This window comes from Olea europaea, unplaced genomic scaffold, assembly GCF_002742605.1.
Source record: "Olea europaea var. sylvestris unplaced genomic scaffold, O_europaea_v1 scaffold1252, whole genome shotgun sequence".
Taxonomy (NCBI): Eukaryota; Viridiplantae; Streptophyta; class Magnoliopsida; order Lamiales; family Oleaceae; genus Olea; species Olea europaea.
In genome coordinates, this window is record NW_019229960.1 from 236,949 (window position 1) to 250,155 (window position 13,207).

The 13,207-nt window shown below is 31.6% G+C and overlaps 1 protein-coding gene across 1 annotated transcript; it reads right to left on the minus strand.

The window, feature by feature from the left end:
* Window positions 1–2,705: 2,705 nt before the first annotated feature.
* Window positions 2,706–5,341, minus strand: LOC111374463. The gene is made up of 3 exons (XM_022997131.1): window positions 4,493–5,341; window positions 3,657–4,004; window positions 2,706–3,569 (listed from the first exon to the last, which is right to left on the minus strand). The coding sequence occupies exons 1-3, from the start codon at window positions 4,928–4,930 to the stop codon at window positions 2,946–2,948; spliced, it is 1,410 nt and encodes a 469-aa protein (XP_022852899.1). The 5' UTR covers window positions 4,931–5,341; the 3' UTR covers window positions 2,706–2,945.
* Window positions 5,342–13,207: the final 7,866 nt, after the last annotated feature.

Sequence of the window (13,207 nt, forward strand, 5' to 3'; positions counted from 1 at the left end):
TATAGTTTCCTGTTGATCTCTTCGATCCTTTTTTGTTGTCTCTGTTGTTTATTGAATTCTTTCTCGTGCAGGTAGTGGAAGATGGATATGAATTTTTTGCTGATAGGCAGCTAGTTACAATTTTTTCTGCTCCCAACTATTGTGGTGAATTTGATAATGCCGGTGCAATGATGAGCGTTGATGAAAGTTTGATGTGTTCGTTTCAGATATTGAAACCCGCTGATAGAAAGCGGTTCTAGTGAACTGAAATTTGGTCATTGGGCTTGGTTCTCCAAGAACGCCCTGGTCAGTATCTATTTTCTTTGTTTCAATTTGGGATCTTGATGCCTCAAAGTAATCTCTAGTTCCTAGAATACGGCAGCACTAGTTTTTTGCAGTTATTCTGCATGTGTATGGTTGAATTTACAATTACCTACAGGTAATCGTTGGGTGCTTATATAAAATTACTTGTACTTCCTCACAAGTGACATGACACGTCAATTGATAACATAAATTACATGAGCGAATGAAATGAAAGATGGGTGAGGGAGGAGGTGGAACCATCGCCTGTACATAAATTACTTGAATGAATAAAATTCAAATGATAGGTCCCGAAGCCTTGGGAATTGTATACGATAAGGACCAAGGTGCAAAAAGGCGAATAAAAAAAAAACTTTCTTCAATACATTTTTTTAATCGTTACTCAACATTCGAAAGTTCTCTACCCATCCCTTGTTTGGATTTTATCTCAATTGTATACCCAAAGTAAAATATAGGGCGTGGTTTGTTATTTCAATTGAGAATATTTTTTCTGTTCAACTATTTATATTAAAAATAATAATAAATTCAGTAAATGGTGTTTTTTGTAATCATGAAGAAAAATGTGCATGTAAAATATAAATTTATAAAACAAGATATGCAAAGTGAAGAGAATGATCTCAAAATTCATAAGAGATAAAAATTAACGAACAAATAAATCCAACTCATTTACATGCTCGACTGAGACATAGTGAAAATTCTATATAAGTGTAGACATAATTCAATATATAACTTATCAAGATTTCCCACGTGAGAGTCCCATTCTGTAATACATTAAGTTTTAAAAAAATAAACAATAAATAATATAGTATATTGAGGCGGTGGAATTGGATTGAATTCCACCCAAACCAAATTAATAACACACAATACATAAAAAAAAAGGGTACAGAGAAGAAGAAGAAAGAAAAAGAGAGGGAAAAGAGGAAGAAAAGGAAGAAAAAAGAAAAGAAAAACTCACCAACGTGTTAAGAATTAAGTGGGTTATACTATTAGGCTTGAAAGGTAAGTAAAAGTTACTTACTATCAAGTTTTGTTTGATTTTATAATGGTTAGATTAAATTCAATTTTATTGAATGGGTTAAGTGTAATAAACTATGAAATTGAGAATGAAAAAAAAAAACTAGTTTTAGTTATTAAAGAGACTGTAAAAATCGCTCAAACGTGAAATAATTAAGTTTGGGTATCGCCTATTTAATTATTGAAATTATTTAAAATAATTAATTATTTATTTAAAAATTATATCGTATTTCAAGCAACGATACTGACATTAGAACAGTTTACCAACCGGGTTGATTTTGCGAACATAGTACTATGAGTGAAAAAATATAAATATTTTAAAAGTATTTATGAATTAAGTATATTGTCAAAGTACGTGAAATTATATGCAATTATGTATTCGATTACATAATTATTTTGGAAATATCCTTTCATTATGACATTTGTGGAACTCAAAGATTAGATATGAAAATATCTGTGATGTGGAATGTGAGACATGTGATATTGAGATCGACCAGAAAAGTACCCATGATTACATACTTCTTTTAGTTCACTGAGTGAGCCTTGACCGTGTTCTATACTACATTGAGGGGTCTTGGACCGGATATGAAGGGGTCTCGACCGTGTACATATAGTTCATTGAGGGACCTTGGTCGTGTTCTAAAATTGATTATGAGAGGTTTTTGAAACTGACTTTCGTTCATAGAGGGGTCAAAGGTCCGTGGCGAAAGTGCTTAGCCTGAGGGGCAGATTTTAGTCAGAGGGTACATTTTTGGTTTATCACATGTGATGTGATGAGATGATGACTATATCGTGATTATGAAATGATATTTACAGTATTATAAAAATGACTTACTTTTTGTTATAATTGTACGAGTCTATCATGTGAATATTAAACGATATGAACTGAATGTTTGATAAAAATGTTAAAGTAGAAAGTATAATTATTTTTGAACTCTTCCACTCACTGAGATATAGACTCATATATTTTTTCGTAATTTTCCTACAGGTGAAAATTGATTCTTTTTAGTTGGAGGAGTCTAATGATTTCGGAATAAGAGTCGCAACACATGTTGAATATTATAACTCATATTAATGAAACACAGTAAATATTTTAGGCTCATTGCATTATATTTTATATAAGCATTCGATTTTGTTGTATTTTTTTGAAATAATTCATAATCAACTTTGGTGATAGATTTGACATCTAGTCAGCATGTAACATCGGCGCAATGAAAACTTCAGTGTGAAGCAATAATCATGGAAAGAAAAAAAGGCGCACAAGATTACTGAAACACTATTGTCAAACAAATATAGCAGAATTTGTCTTCTAACCGCTGGAGTAGGCCTATGCCATTAATATGCAGGGAAAAGTAAGCAGAATCACATTAAGAAAATAATCGATTAATTAGCAAATACTACTACTTATCAATGGGATCCAACCCTTTAGTTGGATTCTGCAATAAAAGTATAAATATTCATCGAGGCTTGAGAAAACCCATGAATGATTATGTACACAGATTAATGGATGTACGCCAACTACTATAACAAAATTATTCAATAACTGAGCTAGGAATTTGTAACTCCTATTCTGTTAGTCAAATAGAAAATGCCTACCATATGAACAATTGCCATAAGTTGAACCTACTTGGTTAGATTTTCATTTTCCAGACTATGTTATCAATGCTACTATCATGAATTTTCTCCGCAGCAGCAACTTTCACTCGATGACCTGCAAGGGAAATTGTTGACTTTTCCCTTTCATCCTGAGGGATTTCACAAGCTTCACTTATGGAAGCAGATCTTAAGTCAGCCGGTGGAATAAAACAATCTAGTGATAGACCTGGAACATTGAATGCTACTTCTTCAATTGTCCAAGCTTCTTCCATCCTGGTTTTAGAATGGCTCATTGCCATCTCTCCAAACCGAAAAACAGTCACCACAGAACGCCCAGAGTGAGCAATCATTATTCCTTCAACAGGCCGATAATCATCTAGGCAAGAACTGATAGTAGTCTCCCAGTAAACTGCATCTCCACCATTAGATTGGATGCGAGTAAGATGTGAATCCTCCATATGAACAAGAAGTCCAGTCTTCTGGCTGAAATAACCAAAGAGTGCATGCCTTGTAATCTCTGCTAGTCCTTCACTCCTGGCCCTCAATGTCTGAGGGTCCACAGCCAGCTTCAAAATGAAGCAATCTTCCCCATTCATCTTCTTCTCGCCAATGCAAATGGCATCAGCAAACATACTTGCGATGGTTCTCGGATCAAGACCCTGCAAAACACAAAAACACATCTATATGAGATCAAAAGACTAGGCAAAGCATAATTATATTAAAAACCAAAGCAGTCACATCTCCACCTGAAGAGCACGGCGCAAAGGTCTAACTGGGCCTTTGGCAGTGTGCGCCCCCAGCCAGGGTGTGTGCCTCCAGATCAGCTTGCCATTGCAGCCTGCATGAACTTTGCTTCCCCCAACTGCAAGCTCCACATACCACATGTCGGGATTCATCTGCCAGAGGACAAATCCTCCGGATTCCACAGCTCTAGCAGCATTCCTGTTCTTCACTACCTTCGTCGCTGTTTCAAACTCTGAAGCTACCATTTTCAACTTGCCCATGGCATAAGCATTCTTAATAGAATTGAGGATCTTTTGCCCTCCAGTCGCAGCAGTATACTGATGCAATATATACTGTGCGGATGAAGTTTCCTACAGAAATTACAAATCAATAATATAAAATCGAACTTAACGTACAGAGTAATTCTGAGTCCAGTACTGAGAAAATTGTCGGAAACAAATTATTTCCACCAGTACATGAAAGTGACAAAAACCTTGAACCTGATACTAGAACTAAACTTTCTTGTTTAACATTCCTATAATCCTCTGCCTCCCTCCATTTTTCACTACCACGAAAAAAAATTAAAAAAAATGAACTTTATACTCACAACATCATTCTTTATTAAAGAAACTGAAAAGAAAAATCTATTTCGGTAGAGAGAGCACTTAAAATATAAACTAACGCACGTAGACAAAAGAATTTCAATCAACTCTAACAATTACACCTAAACAAATCATACTCTGCCAAAAGAATTCTGGAATGATTTGACGATTAAGCATGTCCAGTATACATCATCAACGAAATAAAAAATTATAGCCAATACATAAATAAATGTATGCACAGAATCGGGGAAACATACAATAGAAGAGTCTTTGATGCTGAGATGAGGCCAATGGTCAGTGATGCTAACATGCACCGGCGCAAGGGGGGCACCCATCACCCCAAGCAATAACCTTAGATCAGAGTTCCTGTTACTGTACCCATTCCCATTGGACGCCACTGTGGAAACTGAGGGGTTCCGGGTTAGTTGTCCGATGACCCACTGTCCGACAGAACCGACCCGTTTTGAATCACCGATTTCCCCGCAGCCCGGATCCGGACCCTCAATCAATGGTGCCAGAGTCTCACCCAACGGTTTCAGACTCCCAGATCTTAGAAACGACGACTCCGGATTATCAATAGAACTATTCTTCTTCCTCCGAAGCAGACCAGGACTCTTTGAGCGTGACCTCACAGGAGATAAACCCCGTACAACCTCCTCCTTCAAAGCCGAAAAGAACCCTTGTTTTTTCTCCATCTTCGAACCTGAAAACTCTCAACTATAACGCTAATTTTGTTTCTTAATCTCTATTTCTATGCTTTCGCAAACTTCAGAGTGAGAAAAATAAAGGGCATGTGGGTTTTGTCGTCGTTTCCTATGGGAGCACTCGATTAATATCATAAAACAAACTGTAAACAAAAACTCTCAGAAAATGGTGAGTTGATATATATATATATATATATACACACACACACATAGTAGGAGGCATTGTGGAGGCGGAGGGGGAGGGGGAGGGGGAGGAGGTTTTCTGTTATAGAGAGTGAAATGTAGCGCGTACTGGAGTGGTTTTTTATAGTTAGAGAAGAGAGGAGAAACTCTGGACTGAGTCGAACTGTGAGTGTGAAGAAAACGTTGAGAAAAAAGTGGCGTTATTGCAGAGAGAAATGCACAGGGAGTGTGACGGTGTGAAAATGACTTGTTTATGGAGAGAGAGAGTGCTGGTTCACTGTGATGAGAGGGTGGTCTCACGCGAAGTGAATGCGCGTTTTGGCTAGAATTGTAAGGGACTTTAAAAGAATTCAATTATATTATCTATTAGAAAAAAAAAAAGTTGAACCAAATTTTGAGGAACCCACTACTCCGTCCCTAGAGTATCGTAAATAAGGTAAATCCCGAGATGTGCCCCAATAGATCAGAGAACAAGGGCTTGTCCGTATACTGATGTTCACAAAGAGTCTAATTTCATATCTCAAAAATCGAATTCTCATACTGCGGCAGTCAGCGAAGTTGTGACTATTTCACTCATGTCCTTTGCACCACTAAAATATACCCCAGAAGCATATTATTTTCTATTTATTTTCAAGTTTGTTTGAAAAAGACTATTTTGTGAAAATAATTTCTTTCGAATAAAAAAACATGAATCTATATACAAAATTATTTTATTTAGATAATATAAATTAAAATTAAATTTGAAGAAAAATGATTTTTTGTTATGAAAAGAGAGGGAAAAAATGATGATAAAAGTTAATAGACTTGTGTGTTCTTTATTAAGATCCAAACCATATATTTATAAGGAATAATTAGGAAAACAATGATAATAAGTTCTAAAGCTACAGTGATAAAATTATCATTCGCTAATAAATTTACCACTTATAATACTACCCCTTGAATGACGCATTATATAATATCCGTTTCATTAAAACATTGTTTGATAAAAATTCAATGGGAAAATGAATATACTTATTTTGGAGCATTACAAATGAATGTTTCCTTATTAAAATATTGTTGGAAAAATCTAGTGGGATAAACCGTAGCGATGGAAAAAGACTACATCTACTCTCCTGATGTTGATCACTGAAAATCTTTGAATCGACACATTCCAATCTCATAAACAAATTTCTTGAATGTAGATGTCAATAATGTTTTTGTGAATAAATCGATCATGTTGTCACTTGAGCGAAATTGTTGGACATCGCCATCCTGTTAAAGCTCATGTGTATCAAATTTTTTTGAAGAAATGTGCTTCGTCCTGTTACATTTGATATAGCTTCTTTTAAATTGTGTAATACAAGTTGTATTATCTTCATACAAAATTATTGAACTATCTTTTGTTGAAGTTAACCATCATGCTTGCTTGGATATTATGAGTAATGTTCTTTAACCATATATATTCTCGTCTTACTTCATGGATTATAATAATATCAGAATGATTTGAGATGTTCCTGTCAAGGATTACTTCACATGTTTTTATGATATAGTTGTTTCTTTATGTGTAAACACATATTTTGTTTGTGATTTAGTTTTATGTGGGTTAGAGAGCATTCCTGCATTTGCATATTCCACTAAAGTTGATCCCGGCTTTTGAGAATATTATAATCTCAAATCAACAATGCCCTCTAGGTAATGAAAAATATGTTTAACACCATTCCAATGTTATTGAGTTGGTGCATAACTATATCTTCCAAGGAGTTTTACAAAAAAAAAAAAAAAAAAAAAAAGCATTATCCATATAAAAAACGTTTTAAAACTTTTTCTATATATGTAAATTAATGAACAAATAATCTTTCTGAGAAGTATTCAATCTGCAATCCATGAAAAATTTTGAATTTTTCCAAATCCTTTATCTCAAATTCATTTTTCAAACGATCTATAGTTTTGTTGAGCTCTTCATAAGTTTCAATTAAATTTAAATTATCAACATAAACTGTCACAATTGCAAATCTAATATTTATTTTCTTTATGAAAATACATAGGTAGACATCGTCATTTTTATAACTTTCCCTTCAACAAATATTTGCTAAGGCGATTATACCACATGTGCCGTTTTATTTGGTCAATCATTATTTCGATCGATATATTTCGACACATTTATTTTGATTCCTCCCTATATGATGCAGTACATCAAGTACAAAATTGTTATCGACAATTTTTCTTCTCGATTCTATTTCTTTTCCCATAATGACATAAATTATTAAGATATTCCAAGTTTCATTATTTCAAGTACATGAACATTTTCTGAATTTTACAATTTATTTTGTTTCACTACTCATCAAGAATATATGTCTCCTTAATGAGACCATATTTGCTAATTACTCCATTTTCATTTGAAGATTTTCTTTATTAAAATCGAACAACATCACGCTTCATGCGTGTCTTAGATATATTAAATATAATGTTAACAAATTATTCTCATAGGACATCAATTCATGTTAGAGGATTTAAAACTGGTGCATGATATATTATTTATCTTTTTAATAAGTAAATGCATCTAAATAAATTATATTTTGAATTTTTTGTTTGAATGATATTTTGCGATGATTTAGATAATGGTGCATTTATACATTATTTTTAACTTCTTAATCCCCTAATGCTGAGAGAATTGTCTAATCAAATTGATAATCATTTTTTCAGCGTTATAAAATATCATCCATTTGGGATGATGATTCAAAATACATATTTATTTTCAACATTCTTTACTTCTTATCTTAGTGTATTGTAGTGGTTCAATTTTACATATACTGTAATATCAAAATAATTAAATGAAAAATTAAGCTCTAACCATAAGTCAATTATAATATAGAGAACTATGACGTTGATATGATTCGTAATAAAATTTTCTAAATAAAAATGGGAAGTACTACACTCTTAATTAAATTAATTGGATGCGTTTAACAAAGAATAGTATTAAATCATTTATCGACATCTCAACTAACACTTATTAAAATGTTGAGATTTATATTCACTGACATTAATAAGACACAATCTTGATCATATAATATGAAAATTATATTTATAATTTAAAATTTGAGCAGTAATTTCACACACTTCAAGTCGTAGACACCATGCAATCATCTAGTATATGTATTAAATATATTAGATATAAATAATATTTTAGATGATCAAAGTGGAGGATGATGAGGCCACATTTATCATCCTAATTAATTTTCAGAAATATAGAAAATCCACTCCCTATTTTAACTAGTGATGGTTAATGAAAAATTTTCATGAAAGAGAACAAATATCATATAGGATTGGATTGAAGAATCTTCTAGTTTTTCATTGAATATATATTTGATTTTTAAATTTCACATCATTATTAATCCAGTGATGATCAAACTGGCCGTGTCAACAACAAAGTCAAATTGAACTTCTGGTGCAATATGAAATATAATTCGATAATTTAATTTCAAAAAATATGATTAGAGCTTATATAATCATATATCAGTCAAATAATCAAACTCATCAATGTCCTTATGATATTAGTTATATGTTTTCATTGGTGGAAAAACATGAATTCAAAATAATATATTCTTCGAAAATGTGTTACTTCGAGAACACATTATTTTTAATTATTGTTTTTTCAAGAACAATATGCTAATATTCTTCTGAAATTTTGAAAATTATAATTCATATTTTTCAAGAGTAATAAATCAATATTCTTCTAGAATATTAAAAATAATATTAAGCTCTTCAGAAGCAATAAACATAATATTTTTTTCGAATATCAATTATAATGTTGTGCTATTTCAAAAGCAACAAAATGATAAATTATTAATTCAAAGAATATAGAAGAATATTTAAAAATATTTAATTACAATATAGATATGATATAAATTTATATAGAAAAATTAATTATCAAAAATGTATAAGTAAAAAAAAAAACCTGCACGTGAATTGACTTCATATATAGACGTTTAAATAGAACAAAGTAATCATTACCCATTTAATGAAATAATCATTATAAATTTGCGTACAGCAAAAAAAAAAAAAGAAAAAAAAAAAAAAAAAAAAAAAAAAGAAAAAAAGAAAAAAAAAGTAGAAGAAGAAACAACCTCGTTTTGAGGCATGTATGTAGAAAAAATCATATGTCACCAAATTAATTTTAGTACACTGCTTATAAAAAATTGGAAAAAATTACAGCAGTGGTCCCTAACATTTTCTTTTTTTTCTTTTTTTTTTCTCAGATTTTACCCTATCCTTCATTTTGTGCCAACAAAAGTCTCTAATCTTTCATAAATATGCACCTGAAGTCCATCTGGACCATCCAAAATATCATCAGTTGAACCAAAAAATTAAGGAATGAACATCTAATAAAATTGTCCAAAATACCATCCAAAAATACCGTTAAAAAAGATATCAATATCCAATAAAACGTCGCAGTAGTAGATAGTTCAAGGAATTTTTTCGGTCAACTAATGGTGTTTTGGATGATTTTCGTCCAAATTGACCTCAGATGTATATTTATGAAAGGTTGGATACCTTCGTTGGCATAAAATGAAGGTTAAGATAAAGTCTGCAAAAAACAAAAACGTTAGGGACCGCTGCTACAATTTTTTCGCAAAAATTACTACCTTCACAAAATTTTGAAAAATTAAATTATTGTGCTGACATCATGTTACGAAAAGAAAGAAAACGAGAAGAGATGATAAAAGACAATAGTTTTGTGTGTGTTTTATTAAGAATCAAAATCCTATATCTTTAGGAAAAATAAGGGATACAATGGTAATAATTTCTATGACTACGAAGATACAATTGTCGTTTACTAATAAACTTACAATTTATAACATTTTCAAATAGAAAATTTTGATCACTTTCCCCCCAAGGCCTTATCATTTCATGTCATAGAATAAATGATATTTTTGGTAGGGGTATACATTAGAAATTCAACAATAATTTTCCCTAAATTATGAGAGAGACGAGACAATTGATTAAAAAGCATATATTATTACTTCAAATAAAAACATAAAATTTTCATAAAAAATATTCGAATTTTCATTCATGTTTCCTCGTTATTTTTTTATTGAGATTGGTTGAGTTGGATTCTCATTAAAATGAAGTATAATAATTTGTGCTATGTAAGTTGTACGAGGTTTGTTATCACTTTTTCACTATTTTTTAATATCTAGTCACGTTAAAAATTCAATATTACCATATATGAAGTTCTACAATATTATACAAGAAGATGAATTAGTTCTTTAGAGAACAACTTAAATTGCAAGAATTAAAATAAAATTGGAGAACTAATTAATTGTTAGAGACAAGGAGATAACTACACAAAATGATAACTCGGGTTATTAATAAATCATAGTGTCACAGGGCTAACTCGTTCAATTTACGATGATATCTCTATACTCAGCCTGCAAATACACAAATTTGCAATTCTAATTTATAAAACGCACAATTTTGGCTTAGTATGCAGAAGATTGAATTAAGGTAAATAAAATACGGATCTTATATACACCAACCCAACTTTATTCCTCACTAAAAGAAGAAACACACAATACGAAAATGTGAAAGCTCAACACCAAACTTCTTGTCTCATTCAACTCTCGTATCCGTCTCCTACAAACTATTAAGTACATAATCTCAAATTACAAGATAAATCTTGAATTGTAGTTTAAACCCTTAAAGCATTAGGTAGTTTACATAGACTTTTAGCCTCACTTGGGTTGAAACTGCCCCTGCATTCAAACATAAAAAGAAAAACTACGTGTAATCACTGTCACATGATTACCTATGTCTGTTTTGTCACTAAATTTGAGTATCGAAGTCAGTTGGACAGCAAGCTCTCAATGTTGTGGAACGCATTTCCACATCAACCTATAGATCAAATGCAAAATTAGACATTTGTTCCCAAATTTTGTCATGTGATGCCTCTGTCATGGCCTCACATTTCCAAAATCACGTGTCTTGCTTCTACCTACCCAAATCTACACATTGTCCAGGCATCTCAAACTCCTTCGATCTTGGCATTCCCGGGTCATTGTCATTTTTTCGATTAGAGTCCTAACAAACCTACCTCACCAAAATAACTTGGCATCCCCTTTACAACACACAAAATGCCACTGCATTTTTCACAACACGTCAAAGAATTCCCACTGCTTCATTGACTTTACCTTCGTTTGATGCCTGAATGTTGGGTGATCAGTCTAACCTGCTTCGCCGTATCCTAGCACAAATTTTTCAATAGAACACTCAATGTTCCCAATGTTATTGGAACACTCCATGCCCTAAATTTACACAAATTCTGGAACAATCTACGTTTGAGCTAACACTGCAATTTGCTGCTGCAATTGGGTACCTCCCTCATAAGATTTCTACAATGCAATAGCAAAGCCTGTAACCCATCACTCTGCAACATGATACAATGGATTTATTCGAGTTGGTACTATTTTCTTGATATCCTTGTCCCACTGTTCGTCAGGCATCATTGCAAACAATTTCTTCCATTTTAGTCAGTCTCTTACACGATCTATGGCCTTTCGAGTTACAATGATATGATATGAAATGTTTTTCAATACTTGAAGTTCAGGGAATTTCTTAGGACTGTTTAATATGAAATAACAGGATGAATATTTTGTAACGTTGGTACATATCTTTAACTTGGAATGTGCATTTAGTCTACTGAGTATTATATGATCGCCCTATTTTTCCTGTAACTCATAGGTTAAAATAGGTCATTGGCTGGTGGAAGATGAGTTACTATCATTGTGCCAGGAATTATTGGACTTAATAAATCAAATTTGACATAATGTGGCTGAAAATTTTATTTTTAGTATTAACTTTAGTTTTTTTTTAATCATCTGGACATTTTATTTAGGATTTTGGAACTTTTTTTTTTTTGGGTTATGAATTTTAGTTTGTGCTAAATTATACTGGTGGAATCAACATTATATTTATTGTCTATTATGTAAAATGAAACGGGACATGTATGAATTAATTAAGTAGTTTAAAAGATTGTTTGGGCTCTATTGGGAAAATATATTTTGAAATAGTGATTTTTTTAAGAATGTGTGATTGAAAAAGATGAAATTTTTTGAATTTATATATAATATTATTTTATTGGAGATCCGTGATCGAAAAGAAGGAAGAGAAAAATATATTTTGAATGAAATTGAGCCTAAATAGAGGCTTAATTTTACTAGAACTTATTAGAAGAGAAGTACGAAATATTATTAATGGAAATGACCTATGATCGTTTGATTTATCGCAAGTAGATGAGGTCGTGAACAAGTAATATAATAGTAAATAGAATGTCGAACTCACGAGAACTATGTATTCGATCGAGTTAAAATTAATTGCTCCTTTAATCGAATAACAAACAAATTATAGTAGTTTTTCTAACTAATACCTAAATTATTAATTAAATTAGTGAAAGCAAGTAAATGTGTTTTTCAAAATATGTGAGATGTATTGCTAAGATGTCGAATCCCCCTTATTATTCTATTTTTAGTGTAGCAACTAAAGTGACAATTTGAATCCCCCTTATCATTCCCTTCATGTGACCCTTCATCTCTCAATGAAATATAGAAACATGATAAATGCATTAACAAGTGTTAGGATACCTATTGAAACCATATAAAGCATAGACATATATCTCCATCCTCTATCGAACCTTATAATATTTAATATATTGTGTTTAAACTGTATTTTCTTTCTCGATAACAATAAAATCCAATAACAATTCAATTGGTGATCGAGCAATTGAAAAGAAAAATAAAAACAATAATAAACATCCACAAATAAAATCAAATTAAAGTCAAAATAATTAATTAAAAATTAAAAAACCATGATAAGGGTTCATCTCATCCTAGTAATGTATAAAACTGGCACAACATATTGAAATTATAAGAGATCATATTTAAATGAAAAGATATAACTCGAATTTTTGATAAATTGAGAAGATGGAGATGAATCTTGAATCTTTTCAATGGTTTTTTGATGAATCTCAACTTGCATCTTTTCTTCTTTACCCATAAACTAAAGGGTTATGTAATTATCCATGAGGCTAGCAAATGGAATCATGAACTAGCT